Raw genomic sequence first — 25,243 nt, 5'->3', positions numbered from 1 at the left:
ATAATAATCTATAGCCGTTTTATCTTACCTCCTGAAAAATAATTATTCTAGATTTCAAATTTCTTAAAATTACTCACTGTATTTTTACTTTTCTAATTTCAAGATGTTGTCAACTATTGCACTGTCGATTGCATCTACAATTAAAGTGACATCTGTCATGTACTTATTGTCAATTTGTCAATGTTTTGTATCGATGATCACTTTGTTGGTGCAACTAAATAAATAAATAAATCGGATAATAATTCAAAGGAAAAACAAAAATACTTTTTTCATGGTGACGTTTACCTTTATTAAATAGCTGTAAATAACCTATAATGCTATAAATAACCGGCTTTCCTAAATCTCTAATATAATCCATACTGATTTTATAAATCGGATATGCTAACAAAACTACGAAAGCAAATTTGTCTGGTTGGGATAATTCGAGACCAAAATTAGCCAAATCGGTCTAGTCGTTCTCGAGTTTTAGCGAGACTAGCGAACAGCAATTCATTTTTATATATATAGATAGATTATATAGATTTCAAACCGGTATATATTATAAGTTACTATGACTAAAAAAACAGTTCAGAATTGGCGAGAATATTGTTACGCGCTGGGGCGCGGGATAAATAAATGCTCCACCAAAGTACAACTAAAAACTGTATTCAACACTTAGAACACTTAAAACACTCAACAAACACTTTAAAATTCTCAATTTGCTTCTTCCGCTTCGCTTCAGGTGATCCGTTCGCTGTTTCGCTTCGAGTAGTTCTGATTAATAACAGACTGCGTGCCATCTCTGCAACGCTTTTATAGCCGATACCACATACCTAGAATTATGGAGAATATTCCACACATTTCGAGTATTGTGTTTCCGCTATCTGACAATAGATGGCGTTGTACTTCTCGAGCGTTCTAGATGCTACTAGATCCTTCGATATTCGTTCGACTATTCGGCGATAGATGGCGTTACTCTTACCGGCGTAACAATATGCATAGTTCTATCGGTGCGTAAAGCACAATTTGACGTGATCAAAATGTGAACTGATAATTGTTGCTATTGACATTGTCATTCGTTTTCGAGCTATCGAACTGAGATTATTTGCCAATAATACACTCGGCTTTAAAATACCCATGAACTTATTGGTGCACTGTTTAAAATTCAATTTTTATAAATCAATATGGATGAGTTTTCAAATAACAGAATTCTAATGAACGAAATAAAACTGAGATAAACGTAAAAAAAGTTATCGACAAAATGTTAAAGGTTAATTACTATTAGTGCATTTATTTTATTTTATTTTATTTTTCTGAATTCAACAAAGATTCCCTGATACGATTAATGAGCGAACGAATGATAATAATACGAACATGAGAAAATGACATTTTCTTCTTGCTCTTTAGCTCTATTATATAGAATTTAACGAAAGATTAATGAATTCATAAATTCTGTCCATATACCATAAGCAGAATGGGTTGTGGTAAAATTAGCACTGACTTAACCTGATTTTTCGTCTTGCATTTATGGATGAACGAGTTCTCGGTCTACCCGATGTCGAGTGATTACTGGAGACCTAAGAACTTCAATGTCGTCACCCACCTTCAGGCCCGCGGTTGGCGTCTCAATCGTATAACGTCTCAATGCTCAATCCTCAACGCAAAATTACTTCGCTACACAGATACATACAAATGCGCCAAAACTGTTTTGTGGTCAATTCCCAGTTCTTCAGCTACGTCGTAACTGCTGATATGCTGATCTTGCTCCACTTTTTCAAAAATAGCATCCATTTTATCCGTAATAGGGCGATCAGAGCGACGTGCATCTTTGACATCAAAATTTCCGGATTGTAAACGCTTAAACCAAATTTGTGCTACTCTCACAGACACTGCCCTAGGTCCATAAACATCGCAAATTTTTTTCGCGGCTTGCGTTGCATTTTTACCTTTTTTGTAGTAAAATTTTTAAATATATCGAATTTCTTCATTAGATTCACTCATCTTGACAGTACGAAAAATAAATATAAATTACACATTTTCCAAATTTGAATTTGGAATTATCTTCTTTAAAATTTTAACTTTTAATGATACCAAAACCAGCCAGAGACAAATAGTATAGCCAAAAAGATTTTATTACAAGTTCACACATACTATAATGCGAAAAGACTTTTTCTCCAACCTATTATATGCAGGCATAGAAATATATGCAGGCCGCATTTATTTCTAAGCGAAACAGTATGGTTGGGTATAATTCATTTTTATTGAAGACATTCCTTCACACTATTCCAACATCCATGTACAAGGAACGCGTTTGCTTAGTATGACCTCTTCAATTTCAGGTCTCGGTCGCGTAGGTGTGAAATTATTGTATCACATTCGGTTTTACTTTCATTCCCAACTGCTCGTAGCTTGTGAATTCGTAAAGTATAAATCGAACTATTTTATGATAGTACCATTCGTATTTAAAGACAGAAAATTACGAAAACACGAACCTATATATTTTTATTTCCGTTTTGGTCGTGTGAGACTAAATAGCAGTGACCGATAAAAAAATAAAAACTTCCATAGCTTAATATTGTATTATGGTCATCGATAAATAAAACTTTTTAGCTAAGGTAATTTTAATAAGCGTTCAAACTAAAAAAAAGATGATCAATCGAGTCTGGGCAAACAACTGTCAGATTTGAAATTCGAACTACCCCCGCGTCCCCGGGTCCAAATCGATTCCGAACTATTGCGCACTAGCACCTCATTGTTGGCGCAATTAAAAATCAAATTAAAAAAAAACCACATATTTTCCCAATCGCATTGTGCGTTTCAGTGTCGAAGGGTCACCGGGGTGCAGTATTCAAGACCGTTGGTGTAGTTTAAGTCGGCGAGATGCCACACTCGGCTCATTACGCTTAGCACGATGGCGTCGCGCGCATGCGGTTTGATACTCACACTGTTCACCAGCGCGGTACTGTCGCGGGACTGCATCGAACTAACCATCAGCGACAAAAGAATCATAACAGAAACAATTCTAAATAGTACCATATTAAAGTTCCAACACGAGAATGATACGGTCGTTGAGAGTTCCCGGTTTAATATTGTGCAGTTGTGGGAGAGATTCCCGAAGGTTGTTGTGCCTAGGAACGGTACTAGTGAACAGTGCAGGAGAGACAGCCAGCTGTATATGGACAGTTTGGACCGACTGGAGTTATGGGCTTTGAAAAGTAAATTTTGTTTTTATTTTATTTTTTTCTCATCACACTCATATGCCAAAAAAAAATTCATTCAAATCACCCATCTTCGCATACACTTTACGACAAAAGACAATCCTAGGCTCGAACATTGTTGTTTTAAATTTTAGTCTATGATTAGATTACTTGAGCTATACGCAATCGACTCAGGCGCCGGACATACGATTTCAAATAATAAAATAAATGCAAATAAAAACTAAATAACACAGTATTAAAAAAAAAAAACAATCCGACACGAAGAGTTAGAATATCGACAAAGCAATTAATATCCAATTATAATAATTTTTAAAAATGTTAGTGATTCGTGTGAATGAACTCGGCCAACCTTTTATACTTCCTTTATATTTTTAAATTAATCAATTACCCTATTAATATGAAAGATAAGAAACAAAAGAAAGGAAAAATTACGACAATATTGTGTGCCATCAACTGAAATGTCAAAAAGACTTATATAAATTCCAAATAAACATTCTGTTGAGTTAAAAATGACGATTCCACTATCGGAAATAAAATTTTGTTTATTATTACGTAATGTTATGAATTAATATTTTTGAAGGAATTCATTGCAACGTTTAAATCGTTCAAGTATGTGTATAGACTAAACACGAAAATTAAATATATGTAAAATAAATATCTGACACACATCATTAAATTGAGCATTAAATTATCACGATAAATAGTTAAAAATCGAGTGTTCTTGTAGTCTGTTAAATAAAACTTAGATTTAGATAAGAAGAAAATTAGTCTATACTTCTATACTAATATTATAAAGAGGAAAGATTTGTTTGTTTTTTTGTATTGAATAGGCTCCGAAACTATAGAACCGATTTGAAAAATTCTTTCACTGTTTGGAAGCTACACTATTCCCGAGTGACATAGGCTATAATATTTTTTTTTTTTTAAATTAGAGTTCCGTACTAGAACTCCACTAATGTAACCGAAGGTGTAAAAAAATTACCTAAAATATTCTTTACATCGCGTGCCCTGCGAAAACTATTGATGATAGAATAAAATAGTGTACTAAGACTTTGTAGAACACATTATTATTTACAAAAAGTGTCGCGACAGCATATGTCTATCTAGTATAATTATACCTCAATAAGTGTTATTTTATTTTAGAAACTAAAGCAACGTCAAACATCGTTGAATTTTTTGTTAAAGACTCGAGCGGAGTCGGACCGGGCCGCTAGTCCTTTATATAAAGCATTTTGTCGAACAAAGAATCGTATACGCTGTTAAACATCTATCCCACTCTTGAAACCGGAACGCATTCTTATTTCGCTCCAGAGATGGGCAGGTGATACTACCCATGCCCGCTTCCAATATACCCTAATACTATGTAATATATGCGACTGCGGTATGCTGGTGTAGTGATCGGGCAACTTTGCGGCCAATCCACCTGTGAATCCCTTAGAGATACGGTGGGCTATTCTATAACAACGCACAGGTTTTATTCTTGGTACCGATACATAGAATTCCTAAAGTAGTTTTTCGGTCATAACTACAAGTCTCTCAAAGCTCTCGTAAGTCTTGAACATGGTCATAATTTCTAAAGATCGTCTTGTGACTTCGCTTTGAATAGCTAGTTATGTTATTCCGTCTTATTTGACCTTTAGCTTTTCTTGAAGCCGTCGATCTTGGCTACAATAAAAAAATTATCAAGGCTAGTTTTGACTACTCGATCATAAAATCTATGTTCGATTATAAATGATAACTATGAAATGTGTTTTTTTCTTGCTTCGTACTTGTATTTCCTGTACACAAATATAAATAACTACCGACCAGCCCTTGCTTCACTTTGGGTATTGTCATTTATTATTGATCTTATTGAATTTTCTTTCTTAATCTTTCTTAATATCGCGGATTTGGTTTGTTACTACCAAATGTGCGATACAATTAAATTATCAATTTTCATTGTACTTATGGTTCACTATTGTGGCGATAATGGTTTACACATAAAAGATAGATATATGCTGTCGCGGACTTTTTTGTAGGACTATTTAAGATAAACATTTCCATTTCACGAGGTTCTACCACCAGTAATCAATACACACAATATCATTATCCCTCGTCCGTGCGTCGTATTCCTCAGTGCTGGGTCGTGAACTATACGGAGCACTTTTGTTAGGACTATGTTCCTCCATTAATTCCTGTCCTCCGCGCAGTGGATAGCGACATTGATGCTGGAGTCCAAAGTTGTCTTAATCTAATCGGACCAGCGCATGGAACTACGCTCTCTAGGCCTCTTTCCTTCCACTTTGCCGGTGATGAGAAGTCTTTCGAAATTGTCACCCTTTTCCTCGCAACGTGACCGAAAAACTCTAAAATCCTACATAGAATATCTTTATAAACAATCTTTATAATCAATACTGATGTGTGTACTATATGATTGTAAAGGCTCATCAAAATCCATCCAATAGTTTTTGCGTGAAAGAATAACAAAGATACATCTATACATTCTTACAAACTTTCACATTTATAATATTAGAAGGATAATTCGGTCGATTGTTTCTCCATTGTTGTGCTTTATTTTTATAATGTTAAAACGAATTCAGCTTTACTTTTTAGTCTGTTAAAAAATAAACACGAGAATATATTATTTATTTTCCTTGTAGATTTTGGTCATTTTTGACGTACATGAAATGTGAATGTAAAACATTCATTTAGATAGTATTGGCATTGTACCAATGTGCTGATTTCCTGGAAATGGTTAAAGTTGACCGTGAGCGAAACTGCATTTCATTTGGACCTCTATTAAAAATGTATTCGATTCATATACCATATGTTTCGATTCATATACCATATCGCCTTTTCGCATTAAAAAGTGTACAATTTCCAAAAATATTCGAAATTGAGTTAATATGTGGAAACATTTGTGTTATCACCAGTATTTTTCCCATAAATACTGTCAAAAGAGCATAATTTAGTTTTAGTTCAGTCTTTTTTTTGTTTACCTATGTTTTGACTACTATTAACAAAATTAATACATAATTTTACATAATAGGCTATTTTCTCCAGAAGTCCAGACAAGTGACTTACATATTATTTTATTCCCTTAAATTGTAAATTTATCAAGCAACAAATTATATTAACATTTGTTTAAGTCGAAACGTTACGAATAATAAAACACGTATAATACATATGTTCCAATATATATATGTCATAAAAATATGTCAATAAATATATGTAATAAATATATATAATAAATATATGTCATTAAAATTACACAAACAAACGAAAAATCTCAAAAAAAATTAATACATAATATTTGTTTATCATCTCGTAAAGCTTCAAATTCTTGTTCGTTTTACAAAACAAAGAACTAAGTTTATTTTTATTTGGGTATATTGTCATTAAAATAATGAGTCATACACATAGCTCATCTTCATTCTTAGTACCACGCGGCAGACGTGAGAGATCTGTTGATAAAATAAATGAAATACTTAATACTATAGAGCACGAATTATATATACAATATATTTTAAGAAAACACAATAAGGTTGCCGTTTCAAGCGGATTTTCTTCGTTTGTTTGATGCTTACAAACGTCTACTTTGATTTCGGTAAATTTATACCGTACACAAAATGATCACTGCGCATTCGCAATATACAAATTAAAATGTCAACAATAATTTGATCTTTTGCATGTACTCTTTGAAAACAACACATTTATACAGATTGGATGCAGTCGTAGTTTTTCTGACTCTCATAAATTTGAGTTTTAAACGACGTATTATAAGAAATCGTATCTTAATAATCATTATATCAGAATAGAATTGTAGAATCAGCAACGAATAGAATAGACGAATAGATGAAATAGCAATAGACCTGTGGCACGTTTTTATTTCGTCAAACTCTTCCAAGAGCTATATACATAGTTACATTTGCTATCGAACAACTCTTTGTAACTTTGCTTTAAGCTGCGAGTCCTCTAAAACGATAAATTTCCTCGCAAATTTAACTCTTTTCCGTTCAAGTTAAAGTATAATTTACCGTTCCAGTTCCGGAAGTCGTCCCCTTATTCTTTAGTGGGTAGATAGACAGATCCACCTTAGTCGTGATTAATCTGTAAAACCTTCGAATTTTGATACAACGAATCTTCTTCTACAAAAGATCTTTACTAAAAAAAAAAACCGTATGAATAATTCATAATGTTCAAAACTGATAAAACATTACCTATAAATCAAAACTCATCACGGAAATATTACTCAGCCGATAACAAACTATCAGGCCCATTAAACATAAAATACGTTTTATGTTATAACCTTAGAGGTAGGTGTTCAAATATATACGTTGTAACTTTAAAAATAAAAATGATACAAAACGAAAAAGGAATGGAATTAAAAATAATAATATGACATTTAAGTTTAGTTTTTTATTTTAAAAACTTTGATTCCGTGTTTTTATTACTGCCGTTACTTAATCTAACGTAACGGCCTTTTTTTGTCCGTACATTTTGGGATTTCATAATGTCCCCTTAATTTTTCAATACGGTGAGTAATTTAAACATTATTTTTATCTTACAAGCCAAATAAAATTCGGCCACGGCTTTCCGTGTGTTGTATGTATTTATGTGTTTGACTTTGTGCATTCGCGCAGACTAATGAAGAATCTTTGAACTAATTTGGATTCTATTTTCGATGCTAAAGCATTAATGCATTTAGTTTTTTCGAATTCTGTACAAATAAGTAAAAAATATCGCGGGCATATTCTTCTTGAAACAACTTGCCAATCTTGCTACTTGGTAGCTAAAGAGTCCTTGAGTTCAACGTAAGATCCCATCCTCTTCCTAAATACCGCAGGGCATTTTACGGAGTACAAATCTCACATAACTTGATTTTCTCAATAAAGCAGATACCTATAGAAGTTACTTTTCATTTCCGAAGAAGAATTTAATGAAATAGTCTGTCAAAAGGAATAGACCAAAAGATAGACGCATATTTGACACCCTCGACTTACTACTCTTTATATTCTTTGCCTAAAGGGGTAGCTCCCTACCTAAATATTTCCCGGTCACCGTCCTCGTCGAACCCGTCGCTTGCGACAAAGGTCTCGAAGTGAATTAACGAGTGAATTAACGAGTGAATTAACCCATAGACACAACCCACTGAGTTTCTTGCCGGATCTTCTGAGTGGGTCGCGTTTCCGATCCGGTGGTAGATTCTGCGAAGCACTGCTCTTGCTAGGGCCAGTGTTAGCAACACATCCGGTTTGAGTCTCGTGAGCTCACTTACACATCAAGGAGAAGCTGATATAGCCTCTCAAGGATATATGTAGTAAAAAAAATTTATTCGTGGAGCAAGCTGAGATGTCATTATTATTACAATTCACAATATTACGACCTCAAGCCTCAAGACAACGGTCGCATTGCTGTCGACTTCGAAACCGGATTTTGATCTCATATATCGTTTCGTATCAATAAGAATTACGTAAGATATTCAAAAAGCCTCACCACTGACTTTGCTCTTGACGAAACCGCGACAAGGAACGCGTAAACGCAACAAAAATTAGAAACGATAAAATATAATTACAGTCAATAAATATTACAAATTCGCCGTTCTCGTGAAATCGACTGTCGTGTTCCGATTGATGTTGCGCTGTTATCGAGAACAACTAAAAGTTGAAGGCCCACGAGTGTGGACATCTGCGACTCGAATTGTTATTGTGCGGGCCAAGTTCAAGGGGCGTGTTAATATCAAGAATATGGCTCAAGCTCACTGAGTTTCTCGCCGGATCTTCTCAGTGGGTCGCAGTCTAGTGGTAGATTCTGCGATGCACTGCTCTTACTAGGGCTAGTGTTAGCAACGCCCTAAGGTTTGAGCCCCGAGAGCTCATCTAAGCGTTAGGGTTACGCTGACATACCCTCTCATGACTATCAGCTGGGGTAGAAAAAAAAGAAAGAATATGGTAGATTTACAAGGAAAAATCCAACTTATCTTTATTGTATAGTCTAGTACGAGCCACACCTGTTGTACGGCGGCACTCCTGATGTCAAGTGGTTGTTATCGCAGCCCACCAATTGAGACATGAGGTCTAAATCTCAATTGTATAAGACGATGGCTATCCTGCTTCTCTTAGCGGAACGCACAGCAGGATTTTGGTACATAGCCGTACCAATCACAAGGCCCTATCACTCAAGGTCAAACTAGGTAAATGATAGTTTTTCTACGCATCATTTTTATTACATGTCATTACTTCATCGTGAAAGTCATTCGTAAATATTAAATATGTATATCACATATAAAACACAACAAATAAAAAAAAATTGTACAGGCCTGCGGGTTTTGAACACTGGCACAGTAGCTTCGCTTGATACGAGTACGCCGAGCGTCTTATCTTTTAGGCCACGACGACTTCAAATTTTGTGAACCCCACACTTCATTACTTTACTTTCTTTTTGTAGTTTCTATATTATATCATCATTATCCTGCCCTTCTCCCAGTTACCTGGGGTCGGCGCAACATGTTTTCTCCTTCCATACTCTTCTATCATATACCATTACTTCGCTCACTCCCCTCTTACCCATATCGTCTTTCACGAAATTCATCCATTTCTTCTTAGGTCTACCTCTTCCTCTATATGCTTCCACATACATAGTTAACATTTTCTTACCAACCTCATTTTCATTTCGTCTCATCACATGTCTATACCATCCCAAACGCGCACTTCTCAGCTTCTCTGTCACAGGTGCCACTTTCAGACTTCCTCTAACATATTAATTCCGTATTCTATTCATTCTCGTTACTCCACACATCCATCGCAACTTTCGCATCTCTGCTGCATGCAATCGCCATTCATCCATTTCTTTATTATACTTATCTAATAATTTGGAAGAAATCTCAACCTCGTGACGACGAGCCGAGTGTCATACCTCTGAGCCACGGGAATTCACGACTTGACATTTACGTTTAATATCCGCATAGCTTTCGTAAAACATACACGAAAAAACCCCAGTCTCTCTTTTTAATTTTTAACCGACTCGGAACTTTTTTCCACATGTCATTGTATCTATTTTAATGATTCATTTCTCATTTGAAAGCCGGTGCTTCCTATTTAAGTTTGGTTAAAAAATAAAAAATAAACTATGGTTTTTGAGTTGTCTTTAATAATTGTTATTTAATTTTGTTCGACTACATTAATGATACTCTCAATTTATTTAGTTGAAATCGATTTTCTTGTTTGTAAAAAATTTGTACGATTTTATCTTAAGAAACTATTACCTGCTTACAATGCAAATCTTACGTTCTTATTTTCAATTTAAGCTATTTAGTTAAAATACGTAACACACAGATTAACCATAACAACCTTTATATAACTAAGGAAGGATCCAAATTCAATATTTTTTCTTGTACTAAGGGGAAGAAAGAGAGAAAACAAATACGCTCAAACCTCGAACCCCACATATCTTTCACAAAGACCGCCTTTGCCCAAGAGACAAACCTGAACTCCGTGATACAGTTGTTAGGATTATTAACCACCCAACCAAAGAGACGATCAAGGCAATTAAATATTCTATTAAAAAACTTGACCTTCGAACTATCCAATTAAATCGTGAGCTTAGTCTTTAAATTAATATGTATTTTAATCATAAACAACACAGTTGATTTGCATCAAAATCTTACTTCTATTTAAGTTCAAACTTTATGATGGCTTTTTTTTTAAATAAAATCTGCTGTTTTTGGATAATTGCTATTCTCGATGTCTTATGTAAATGCTTGATAGATTGCGTAAATCAAAACGTTTAAAACACCGGTCTTTTGCATTCATTCGCTGATAATAAACTAATAATTAAGTTATCAATGCTAAAAAAACCAATGACAAACACATTTGAATATCCGATGGAAAGGCGACCTTAATTTTGTTATATTATAACTATCGAAATGAATCTAGGATACTTTCCTTGACGAGGATATTATAAATGTCGTTAATAAATGTTTTAAGAGACTTTTTGACCAACTAAACGTAAAAATTTGTTTACATTACATTACTCACATTGAATTAACCCAATAATATTCTAGACATAGTTAGTTAAAGCCGTAGGTGCCACTATAATACTAATTTTGGTTACTAATCAACGCAGTATTACAGTCGAATAGATTCTCGCAGTTTCCGAGAGATTCCGTGCCATTTGTCCGATCGAATTGAAGTTACAATTGTTGTCGACAATTTCAACTTTTTTTCGTGGCAACGTCAACAGTTGTCGTGCGTTATTATTTAATTGCTGTTTTTTGAAGTTATACTTCTTTAGGCGCGTTATGATAAATTTATGAGAGTGAAATTTTACGATGTGCGCGCACCGTGACGCAAAATTAACAGAAATGAAGTTGCCCACAAAATCGCTCATTAAGTTGAGGAAAAAATGGTACCAACAAAACAGAAATGGAACCGCTGTTAGTGGCGCATGTTGGCACGCACGCCGCCTCTGTTCACTGTATGTTTATATTTATAATATTTATCCACATGCTTTGAGTTCCTACATTTAAAACATGTGTTTTCATTTTGTTTTCATTATACAATTGCGAATTTTATATGTGCGTCTAAATTATAATCAGAAGTGATTTAAATTGAATATTTAAATCAATACTAATTAATATTCGAAAATATTTGTGTAAAAAACTGTGCTCATCAACCTTCCTAAGTGCTCCAATACAATTGAGGTTAACTATCCGTATGTATTATTTAGTAATATAAATGACAAAATTATTATTTAATATAATTCATACTAAATATTATTAAATAATTAACGTTAAATATTTATTATTAATTATTTAATATTAAAAAAAAAGAAAAAATAATAATAAAAATAAAGTATAACTTCTTACGCGGTACATAAGTACACGCACCCTTTTTTTTTAACCACTAACGATATTTACAGCGAAGCGTGATTGATAAGTTTTCAGTAGAGTTTTTTACACAACCTTATGATTTCACAAACTGTTTATCTGATGTCATTGACTTATCACTGTCTAATCAGTAGTCAAGGTAAGCGCAACTACACATAATGTATGTTGCTTACCAAACATAAACCGCAAAAATAAACTTTTTTTTTAAATTTAATTTAAATTTTTTTTAAATCGTTTTAATTTTACTAAACAGAGACGTTAACACACGTATATTTGTTAATTACAATACAATGTTAGTACACAAATATGCGATTTAAGATTTGATTAGGATTTGACGAAGTTTACAAACACCGTCTACTTTTTACCGCTGTTTTCGAAAGAAGAAAGGCACAACTCGCTGCTTACCGCTAAAGGCTATTATCAAACTTATTTAGAAGGAATACATGTCATAGCGCTCAGGAAACATCTCGGTGAGAGCACTTGAAGCTCGGACAGTGTGTGGAAAAATGATTTCCGTAAAGTCACTTATCACTAACTATCTTTTCGTAATTTCTTTTATATTGACATAACACATCAACCCCGAAACGCTGTAAAGTTATTGCGAGACAAGATTGCTTATTTTTTTTCTTTTCTAACTATACTAGCCTTGATAGGCTATTTCAGCTTCACCCTAACGTTAGTAGGTGAGCTCGCGGGGCTCAACCGGAGAGTTGCTAACACTGGACCTAGCAAGAGCAGTGCTTCGCAGAATATACCACCGGAAAGGAAACGCGACCCACTGAGAAGATCCGGCGAGAAACTCAGTGGGAAATTGCTTGTGGCCACCGTCGTGTCTATCTCAGACGCGAAACAGTGGGACAACAATGCGTAGCCCGGTTCGTTACCCCCCTCGACCGGATATCCGAAAATAGATATCCCAGCGTTAAAAAAAAAAAAGAGACAACAATGCAATATAATTGACAATTCCTCCTCACGTGTCATAATGGACAATACGCACGGTATACAATTCGACTCCAAATTGCCTTGAATTCGTCTGCCTCCATCTAAGCTAGTTATTTCGCAACCACAACTATCCAATTCATCAATATGTTTGTATATATGTATGTCCCTACATTTACGATATAACTAGTTCACGGACCGCTCATTCCGATCACGCCAATGCCAGCGACGATCCACGCATTTCGTATGCGTCACTTATCATCATTTCACCAGCACTCCGTGGCACTCACATGTGACATGACAAGGTTCAACGCCCGTACTAGGAGTTAAGAGGAAGAACGGGTGCCGCGCAAAATTAAGGCTTAGATTTTTTAAATTATATTCCGGTCTCTTCCCTCAAAACTTTAAAACAGATTGCAGGTCGAACAGGAAGTTTTGTTAAAAAGTGTTCCCCTATCAGCATTATCCTGCCCTTCCCCCAGTCAGCTGAGGTCGGCGCAACATGTTTTCTCCTTCCATACTCTTCTATCATATACCATTTTTTCGCTCACTCCCCTCTTACCCATATCGTCTTTCATGCAATCCATCCATTTCTTCTTAGGTCTACCTCTTCCTCTATATGCTTCCACATTCACAGTTAACACTCTCTTACCAACCTCATTTTCATTTCGTCTCATCACATGTCCATACCATTCTAAACGCGCACTTCTCAGCTTCTCTGTATCTGGTGCCACTTTCAGACTTCCTCTAACATATTCATTTCGTGTTCTATCCATTCTCGTTACTCCACACATCCACCGCAACATTCGCATCTCTGCTGCATGCAATTGCCGCAAAAGTGTTCCCCTATATCCTCCATAAAACACAAACAGACTTTAGTTTAATTCGATTAAAATATCTATGCGGGCCACTCTCGTTAGAACTGAAGCCATCACAAGTATTCTATGTTATATCTCTCGCAAGCAAAATCGTAAAGACTTATATGTTTATCTCTTTTAGTGTCGCTTTTTCGTTTCACCCAAATTCGAAGAAAAAACAAAAAAGTTTAATTTTTTTTATGTACGCAACGTATGGTGATTTGTTCAAAATATTAGCTCGTCTGCTATTGTTTAGGAAGGAACTGTTTATATAGACCCAACAGATTACGATTTTTCTCTTCGATAAATATAGAATATAATATAACATAGGTAGTAAAATGTTCACACATTCGTTAACATTACAATAAATATAACGCATGCTGTTGGTGCGATATATTATATATACTAGATACATTCTGAAGTTCGTAAACAAGACTCGTATTTGTTATTATTAGCTAAATGCAGACTCACCAGGCCCAAGTACCATCAAGTAAAGGCAGTTTTGCCTATACTACGCGTTCTTCATTTTTGTTACGTGAGTGCAACAACCTACGGTGATAGGATGGATTTCAGCTTATAAAAAAAGTTAAAATAAATACTTTTTTGTCAACTAAGACCGGAAAAATCACTAATTAACTGTAACTATACTTGAGACCTTAGAACTTATATCTCATGGTGGGTGGCGCATTTACCCTGTAGATGTCTATAGGCTCCAGTAACCACTTAACACCAGGTGGGCTGTGAGCTCGTCCACACATCTAAGCAATAAAAAATAAAAATAAAAAATGACTCACTAACCTATGCTCCGAAAACGGATATATTCCGTGATGATTTGCAGCGACTTGTACCTACCTAACTGTTGCAAAAAGCTATGCTATCATTAATATCTTACAAATGTTTTGATTCATTAAAAAATAAAAGAAATAATGAATAAATAACACTTAAACTTTAAAAGGTACGACAGTAGATCTATTGTCTAGTTCGTGTAGACAAGAATATTAATTGATGCAATAATAATAAAATGTCGCATTTAAAATGATTGCGACTAAAATGACATACATTATTAACAAATTAAACCCACAAAATAATGTAAATGTAGATAGAATTCTCGATATGAAATTTATTAACGAATAAAGACATTTATTATACTTATTTGAATAATTGTTAGAAAATGCGTATTAAATAATAATAATGAAACCAAGGATAACACAGAGTACCACTTCCTTCTCATTCAACCATAATATTAATTTATACTTCAGAAAAATAATTAACATACAGAACTGCTTACAGTGTGCTTAGTGTAAGTTTTTTAACGTTCTCGATAGCGTAAAAGTTAGCTCATATTTGTATGGAATGGGATCGTTTGCTTACGTTTGCCGCTAGGGGCCCTGTTCCAACTGCATACAAAATTGGGCTAACTTTTACGCTGTAGAGAACGTTAAAAAACTCGCACTAAGCACACAGAACGCATTTGCGTTTATTTGTTAATTTAAATAATTTATTTTTTCTTATAACACACGATTTAACATAATAATAATAATAATAATAATAATAATAAGCCTTTTATTTCCCATCACCTAAATATTACATGTAAATATTCTCAACCATATATAACTCCCACATTCAGATCCAATTACATTGCCGTTCAATTTTCCTCGACAGGAACCCCTATTTGGGTATTGGCCTCCTCCAGCTTAATCCAATTTTCTCTGTTCCCAGCCTGCCTCATCCACTCCTTCCCAGCGGTGACTATGATATCATCACTCCATCGTTTCATAGGTCGTCCTTTCCTGCTTTTCCCATTACGATTTAACATAATACCAGTTTATTTTTCGAACTTCTATAAACTAGTTTCAAAAACTTAGAGCGAGCATTACTCATTTTCTTTATAATTTAAATACAATGAAACGCTGCAACAAGAATGATACGTCCTTGAACTTATAATACGAAGGACAAGGTGATAAACATTTAAAAGATTGCATAACAATTTGACTAACTAATACCAATGTTTGTTCCAGTGTTTGACGCAACGGCCAAGCCCCCGTCTGGCATACTGAGCGGCAATGGAAACCAATATGGCGACTTTGACGAATGTCTGAGCATCGACGCCGCTGTCCGAGGGAAGTACTGCCTTGCCTCACTGATCATCAACTTCGGGGATGAGCAGAAATATAAAAAATTGGACTATCTCATTCACAGCGGACATTATATCAAGAGTAATATTACAGATGTAAGTATTTTTCTACAATACCTACTACGTACAAAATAGCATATTGAAGTTATGAATGCGATTAAAATAAGTAATGAAATTTAGAACAATAATTTTCAGGTACAAAATATAAGTATACTTCTTTCATTCAGAATTAGTTAGGTAGTAAAATTAATGACTTGTTAAATATAAATTACGAAATCAAGTATTTTTGTGAACACGGAAGAAGGCTCGAATTTTCATCTATATATGTAATTATATGTGAGCATCTATATGTGTAATTATGGAACAAATCTATTCATATATCGTGTCTATATCGTCAATTATCAGGGCGGATGTTCAGGTCTTTTCGATTTCAAATAACAAATTCAATTATGGTTCTAATAGACTGATAAATATGCGGGAAATATTAAATTTTCTTTAACAACTATCCTTAAAATAGCGTTGAGTTTTCCAGATCACAAAATGGGTAAATCACTGCTCACGGGTAAAGAAACATTTTCAAAAAAAACATCAATTGTAAATTATAATTGTAAACCAATTATTCAGCGCCCAAAAATATAAAACCTGCAAAAATTTAAAAGGATCTCAGCTCGTAAGGAAGTAATGCTACTTTCCGAACCCTACGCAAACGAAGACGCGATACTAGCTAGTATTCAATGTTTCTAATCGAACAAAAATTTAATGAAGGCTCCGACCTTTACTTATCTTTAAATCACTACTTATGAAAGCATATATGTATATATACGTCATTAAAATTCGACCCAGATTTTGTATACGTATTAAATATACGATCATTTTGTATTCGTTGTGGCCTAGAAAATCAATCAGTCATCAGTAAAACATTGTCATTAACCAACCCGAAGGGTCGAATCCAAAAGAAGACGTCGAATCTATATATAAAAGACTGTTTGTGAACGTTCTCTGAAGATTACGATACGGCTAGATCCATTTCGATGAAATGTTCAGGACATCTTTAGATTGGCGTAGCGGGCGAACTCGCGTGTCTTACGTAATTTGAACTCATTAGTGCAAATAATATCCTGATAAAGAGGCTCTGATACATTGACATAGAAATAGAGAAATAGTATTGAATAAAACCCTGATTTCTGTCTATCCGTCGATGTGTCTATTTCGAGAAGATTCCACGATCGTTCTCCGCCATTAATATCCTTAGTTTCCCAAAAATGTAGGACACAAGAAACCGCAATCCGTACTGTGCGTCAGTTAACATTTAATTCGTTTCGTGGCATGTGCGAAGGTGGACAATGTCGTAACGACTGTTGCAATTTAAATGCAGCCGGTGCTCTGAACAGAGGCAAGTACCCGTGACCTTCGAAAAAAGCGGCTTTTCTTGCGATACCCGACATTGGAATTGTTGCGACATGGGTCAGACCAGCAGGGGCTATCCATTACTTAAAAATCACGAAAGGATTATTCTTTTTTTGCAACTAGGTACTCTTTTGTTTTTCGGGGATCGATGCCAAAACCTTTCCCGAAATGGAACCAATTACTGTTCAAATTTGAGTCTCATTACAGAAGAGCCATTTAAAATTTAAAATTGGCAAACAATATCACAACAAAAAAACTTTTTCTCACCAATCCAAAGGAGTAAACTTAATTTAAGTTCAATTAAAAACATCGAACCGTTGATGCTAATACCATATAAAACGCAACTTTAATAATTACAAAGGTACATGTCGCGTACGAAGCGAAATGTCACTTTTACTTATTACCCTTTCACCCCTCTCTCTATATATTATATTTTAAGTAGTATTATAATAGACTATTTCTGATTTTACCAGTGAGAACGTTTTAAAATTTAAATCCTATATTTTGTATAGTTTGTGAATATTACAAATATAAAATCGCAGCTCTAATAACCTGTTAGTATGACATTGATCACAAACTCAGCGATATCTATAAGAATTTTAAATTACGTAATTTTTATATAATACTACGTCATTATCGGAATAGTCCACGAGATGCTTTAATTTTATAACATTTTTCCTAAGCGTTTTGTTTCGATTTGAGCGATTTTCTCAAATTTGCATTTTGCCTCCGGAAGAATTTAGTAGAAAATATTATAAATCTCGTTTCTAAGTCGGTTCATAAGATTTCATCTAAAATATATAGATGAATTCACTCGATCCACTATCAGTATGCTTAGTGCGAGTTTTTTAACGTTCTCGATAGCGTAAAAGTTAGCCCAATTTTGTATGCAGTTGGAACAGCGCCCCTAGCGGCAAACGTAGGCAAACGATCCCATTCCATACAAATATGCGCTAACTTTTACGCTATCGAGAACGTTCAAAAACTCGCAAAAAGCACACAGTACTGTTGGATACTTCTGTTTCTAGTACTAGTTAGCCAACGCCGAAGAGTTCAATATAACAGTTATCCCACACTCCCATAGCATCAACCCGTTAGTTTCCCGCCGGATCTTCTCGGCGTATTGCGAATTTAATGCGGTAGGACCCGCAAAACGGCTAAAATCTGGCAAACCTGTTTTCAAGGCACCCAAGTTATTGCGAGCAAATCATATCCCTGACTTCCTGATGAAGAATCCGCCCACCCTAGTGAAACTTTTTAGGTACCTCAAACACCGGTCACCGTCTTCGCCGAGCCCCTTACTTGCGACGAAGGGCTCGACGAGTAAATTAACCCACAGACACAGCCCACTGCGCTTCTTGTCGGATCTTCTCAGTAGGTCGCGTTTCCGATCCGGTAGTAGGTTCTGCAAAGCACTGCTCTTGCTAGGGCCAGTGCTTGCTAGTTTGAGCCCTGCGTATGGCCTCTTAAGACTATCAGCATAAGTAGGAAAAAAATTTAGTGAAACTGCAATCACTACATTCATTAGATTTTTAATATATATATTTTGACTAACCTATCAAACTGGTTTGGTGAGAATGGGCATGACATCAATTATATTGAAGATGACATAACGTTACTTATAAGGAATTGACAAATATAGCTTTTTTGTTTATGGGCCAATGAGTTGTAGCTGATTTGGTGCTAAGCGGTTATAGGAAATCGTAGTTACTACATCGTGAAAGATAAAATCGAAGCTGCAATTGTATAGACAGTTTTTTTATTTTCTTAAACAACAAGTAATTAAAAAAGGGGACAATGCAATAGTGATTCACGAAAACTTTGTACAAGGATGTTATTAATTGACATGACTTGGCGTCTTTTTTTTAGCTTTTTCGATGAGCTTACAGCCCACTTGGTGGTTACCCGTGCCCATAGACATACAACGTAAATACTGCCACCCATTTCGAGACATGAGTTAGAACTCAGTTTCAGTTTTACAGTACAACGGCTGGCCTACTGTTCGAACCCAAATGCATTACTACTACACGGCAGAAATAGGCAGGGCGGTGGTACCTACACGTGCTGGCCCACCAAACGCCCTAGCAATACGCAATACAATATTCGTACCAGCAGGTAAATTTAAACAAAAGAAAATACGTACCCAACACGTTTTTATGAACTGCTTCCACAACGAAACGAACGTCGTGTAATAAGAATCTATCTATATATATAAAAATGAAGTGATGAATGAAATGATCACAAGTGCAACCACGACCACTCTGACAAGAGTGTCCGACTAAGAAAAGCGCAGCACTTTGTTAAACTTTCCTGTGCAAAAGACAAACAATAAGTGAATTTAGTGATCGTTGGTGATGGTGGTGATAATGGTGGGCAAAAGATAATGGAGACCACATGCGCAGTGTGGGACGGCTACCTGCCAGATGAACTAACGATCTAGTGAGAATTGCTGGGTCACGTTGGATGCCAGTGGCAACGGACCGGCCGCACTGGATGTCAGTTGGAGAGGTCTATGTTCGGCAGTGGAGAGGCTGAGATGGTAATGATGATGATGGTGATAAAACGTAAGCTGGACATATGCTGGTATGCACAGGCTTTCTGTCTATTCTCATCATGTAGCTGTCAGACCGCCTTTCGCACCAAGGTGTCTATTCTGAGACAGCTTAATATCAAAACTAGACTTTCCACTATATGCCTTCGTAGGGTACTGGAATTCTTCGGATATTGCTCGTAAAGAGGATCACAATCTAGAACAGCTGATGGTGACAGGCAAGGTAGATGGCAAACGTCCCAGAGGACACAGTCCCACGAAATGGTCGGACCAAATACGATCTTCTCTGAACAGAAACTGATGCAGCGGGGGACTCACGACCCTCAGTAATGAAGAAAACGACGAGAAGAGGAGAAGGAGCTGTCAGACATTTCGATACCAATACATTCCAACTTCAGAATCCTAACCTGAAAACCGATACACACAACTTGCATTTCTCTGTCCTACAATTCTTATAAGGTTACCTAGGTTATGCAATATTTATGCAGATTCCAATAACTAAGACAACGACTCAACTGCATGAATATTTATAATAACATAGTTTAGCATAAATATGCAACGAAAGGTCAAATTACCTAATGATGACTCGCAAACTTGGCAAATGAACTTGGCTATCATTTTACTCTTATTTTGAACTCATTCATTGCCAGTAATAAAATTTGTAAAACGGAATCACAGACGAGTTTCTATGCGCTACAAATTATTGGGAATTTTACTGGTGGTAGGACGTCTTGTGAGTTTACTGGTGATAGGACGTCTTGTAAGTCTGCACTTGCGAAGCAGCTGCTCTTGAGCTGTTAGGTCTCCCACCCCTCCTGGCTGAGCCTTTGCTCGCCCACTTGTCCTGGTGAAACTGGAAAGGCCTCCGGGCCACCAGTAATCCTTCAACCATAAAAAAAAAGTCTGCACGGGTAGATACCACCCTGCCTATTTTAGCCGTGAAACAGTAATGTATTTCGGTATGAAGGGTGGGGCAGCCGTTGTAACTATACTGAGACCTTGGAACTCATATCTCAAGGTGGGTAGCGGCATTTACGTTGTAGATGTCTATGGGCTCCAGTAACCACTTAACACCAGGTGGGCAAAAAAAACCCTATCTCTGCCGCCAAATGATCATGCGGCTTGAGGGATGGGATTACACTATTCAATTTAAACTTAGAGCTTATGCCTTAAGGTGGGTAGTGGTTCGCACATCATAATGTCTGCTGTTTCCGGTCACAACTTCATAGCGAACTTCATGGTGAACTTGTTCATCCATCCACATAATAAAAAGAACTAGTGGTCCCGCAGAAGTCGAAACTCGACTATAATTAATTGAAATTATAAGTTTAAACATTATTTTGGTTCATTGTCAAAGACTTCCACTACTTCTATAATCACAGATTTTCGCCAAGACTCCATTAAAGACAAATAAAGACAAACAATATTAATCTATTTTCAATGTGACCACAGACTTTAACAATCAACAAAAGAGTATATATGCGTGTGTGTCCCAAATACATGGTAGTTGTGCTTAATGTATTTTTATTGATTTTATGTACTTTTTATGCATAGCTAAAAAAAATAGTATTCTGCACTCCTTCTCTATATTTTCTATAAGTGGGGGAAATTTCATAGTCGTCCGACCGCCCAATTTTCGTAAAAAGGGGTACAAAGTTTTTGCTTCACGTATTAATATATAGATAAACAGACTAATTAATAAAGTATAAGAATATAAAGTTTGTATTCGTTCCAGAAGTCTTTGTATTATAAAGTATTAGACAATAAGCTAATTACGAACGTAAAAGGTTTAGTAAAGTAAACGACTGCGAACAGCAATCTTTAATCCAAGATAGGAGACTGATTACGTCATTGTCCATGATTATTTCGGGTCCGTCACGCAAACGGAAGATATTTCAAGGACAGCGTTAGGAATTCCGATCACGTCACTGTTTTGGACACTGTTCGAATCATAATGACACATAATAATAGTTTCGTTTTTTTTTTTTTTTTTTAAACTGTTTTGCGTACATATAAAGGTTACAAATACGCGTTGTTTTTAAGAGGTGATTTGGGAAAACCCTTGTTTTTAAGATTACTTTAATATTACCTAGTCTTATTCCAATAGTAATTCCTGCCTTAATAATTTTTAAAGGATTTTTTAGGAGGAGGAAAGGACCTTTAAGTCATGTCTTATTTTAATTCATATTTTTATTTTTATGGAAAATTACAATATGGAGTGAAATGATGTTGTTGGATGTTTGTAGTCGTCGTGGCTTAAAGGAGAAGACGTCCGGTGCATTCGTGTGTAGCGATGCACCGGTGTTCGAATCCCGCAGGCGGGTACCAATTTTTCTAATGAAATACGTACTCAACAAATGTTCACGATTGACTTCCACGGTGAAGGAATAACATCGTGTAATAAAAATCAAATTTAGTTTAATTAAATACTTGTAGCATGTATTACTAGTGACTACATGTACTCGTAGAATTTTCTATGCTTAACGAATTTACTTGTATGAAAGAGAAACAGTTCGTTTGGAACTATGAATTTACAATGTCTCCCATTTACGTTGGAGTAAAATGATATATAATAACATAATAATTACTTAAAAATACATATACTCCCAAGGTTTTTTTTTATGATTGAAGGATTGCTGGTGGCCCGGAGGCCTTTCCAGTTTCACCAGGACAAGTGGGCGAGCAAAGGCTCAGCCAGGAGTCGTGGGATTTGCTAACAGGTACCCGAGCGCCTCCGAAGGAGACCTGACAACTCAAGAGCAGCTGCTTCGCGAATGAATCTACTACCGGATCGGAATCGCGACCCGCTGAGAAGATCCGACGAGAAACTCAGCGAGCTGATTCATGGGTTAGGTTCCACGGCGAACTCTTTGTCGAGTTCGACGAGTACAGTTACCGGGGTCTCTAAGCCTGCTCCTAGTGTTAGAGCTGAAGGCGTCTAATGCAAAGGTTATTGGATCTGATGGATACGTAAGGACGTGTCTAGGGCGTCGATGGTGACTGGCTCCTGCGTGATCAGGATTAGGGGAGTAGTCAGCGGCGGCAACGATAAGGCGATTATCATGACGCATAGCCTTTAAGTACCGTTCCGACGCTGACTTCATGTATTTCTGGATAGATTCGAGGCCCAGGTCGTCGTGTAGGTCGATGTTCCTCACGAACCACGGAGCTCCGACGGCTAACCTGCAAAAGCGGGATTGTAGAGATTAGAGGGTGTCTATGTTGGTGCGGGCCGCGTGAGCAAACACCACACTCGCGTAAGTCATGACGGGCCTTATGCAAGTTTTGTAAAGTGTCGCCTTGTTCCGAAGGGACAAATGGTTGAAATGTCATCGATGCATCCAGGGTAACGCCCAGGTACTTGACCTTCCTGGCCCAGGGTATGGGTTGTCTAAAGAGAGTAATCGGGGGTGTGAGATTCCCCCTCCTAATCCGGGAGGAAATCCGTGTGGAGCTTCCCCTCTGAAATAGAACCGCAGTACTTTTCGCTGGGTTGATGTCTATGCGCCATTTTCGGAACCACTGTCCTAGGGCTAGGGCTGCGCTCTGAAGCTTCTTCGCAATTAGGGACTTGTTTCTACTGGAATAGTAAACAGTCGTGTCGTCGGCGAATAAAGCTAACTGGGTCGGCGGCGACCGGGGAATATCGTTGACGAATAAGCTAAATAGGAGGGGTGAGAGGACAGAGCCTTGCGGGACTCCAGCTGTGAGAGGTCGCGGGGAGGAGCGGGTTCCCTCGACTCGATATCGAAAAGAGCGGTTCGACAAGAAGTCCCGTATGATGAGCACGAGACTATCCGACACGCCCATGTTGAATAGTTTGAAAATCAAACCGTTGTGCCAGACTTTGTCGAACGCTTTTGCGACGTCGAAGAAGAGAGCTCCCGTGTATAACGGTTTTGGTCGATTAAGCCCCACAAGAATGTGCTCCGTGAGGCGGTGCACCTGTTGAACGCATGAGTGATTTGTACGGAATCCGAATTGTTCATCGATGAGAATGCCCTTGGATGAGACGAAGTCTCTGAGGCGTTTCTAGAGCAGACGCTCATACAGTTTGCCTAGAGACATGAGGAGGCTAATCGGGCGGTGGTGGCATGGGTAGGTACCACCGCCCTGCCTGTTACTGCCGTGAATCAGTTTGAAGGATGGGACAGTCGTTATACTGAAAAACCGAGACTTAGAACTCATGCCTCAAAGTGGGCAACGGCATTTATGTTGTTGATGTCTATTATAGCCTTTGGTGACCACTTAACACCAGGTGGGCCATTAACTTGTCAATCCATATCAGCAATTTAAAAAAAAATTCGTTGGCATGCGAGAGGGATTTACCCACTTGCTTTTTCTTATTTTTAACATTATGAATTGCTCCGTCATTTACAATTGAAAAGTTTTTTTGCTTTAATATTTCTTATTATTACTATATGAAACATCCGTGTCTGTTATACTTATAACACAGCATTTATCTACATGTTTGAACGCTTTAACGAAATTCTCGACAAACAATTTCAGTAAAATCGTGTCTACTGAATTTATTGTAGTAACTGTTTGATTATTACATTACTATTGCTTATACGAATGCTAAGATTGTTAGTGAATTCCCTAGAAATCGTTTTTAGCAATTACGGTACGCTAAAATTTTTATTTTTTTATTTTTATGTTAGAAAGTTCTACTTTTTTTCACAAGCATAAATGTTATCAAAACTAAACTCGAGGCGAAGTTAATAACTTCTCTTGAAAAAAGTATACATCTCATGTAGTAGCTTGATCGAATTCCTATTTCTGCCGTGAAGCAGTAATGCGTTTCGGTTTGAAGGGTGAGGCAGCCGTTGTAACTATACTGAGACCTAAGAACTTATATCTCAAGGTAGGTGGCGGCATTTACGTTGTAGATATCTATGGGCTCCGGTTACCACTTAACGCCAGGTGGGCCGTGAGCTAGTTCACTCATATAAGCAATACAAAAAGAATATAATATGGATATTTATAAAATCAGCGGGCACCACACCATTGTATTACTTTTTGTAGGGAAACGACAAAGGGAAGATCTTCCGCCGAATGTGTGAAATATCTCGGTAGACTGACGGTCCGAATGTTGTTGTTGTTCGAAACTTGTAAATAATGAAACATATCTTGAAAATGTCGTTAGCGAGATTCATTCATACAAAACTTCAGCATAGTAAAGAGCTCACCAGACCCCCCCCCCCCCCCACTCAACTCACTTTATATGTATGACTCCTCGTCCAGCTCGTCGACTAAGACTTCAACGTGCGAACTAGCCTATAGACACATCAT

At 36.5% G+C, this 25,243-nt stretch overlaps 1 protein-coding gene across 1 annotated transcript in view; it reads left to right on the top strand.

Moving 5' to 3' along the window:
• The first annotated feature begins 2,658 nt into the window (after nt 1-2,658).
• drd (drop dead) overlaps nt 2,659-25,243 on the top strand; it is a 45,251-nt gene continuing 22,666 nt past the window's right edge. Inside the window, exons 1-2 of the mRNA XM_089732504.1 lie at nt 2,659-3,194; nt 15,878-16,089. Coding sequence (XP_089588630.1) covers nt 2,891-3,194; nt 15,878-16,089 — 516 coding nt within the window. The 5' untranslated portion in view covers nt 2,659-2,890. The remainder of the gene's footprint in view (nt 3,195-15,877; nt 16,090-25,243) is intronic.

The sequence above is a fragment of the Bombyx mandarina genome, chromosome 13, assembly GCF_030267445.1.
Source record: "Bombyx mandarina strain Sakado chromosome 13, ASM3026744v2".
Lineage (NCBI taxonomy): Eukaryota > Metazoa > Arthropoda > Insecta > Lepidoptera > Bombycidae > Bombyx > Bombyx mandarina.
The sequence above is the reverse complement of the archived record's forward strand: the minus strand, read 5'-3'. Positions and strand labels throughout refer to the sequence as shown.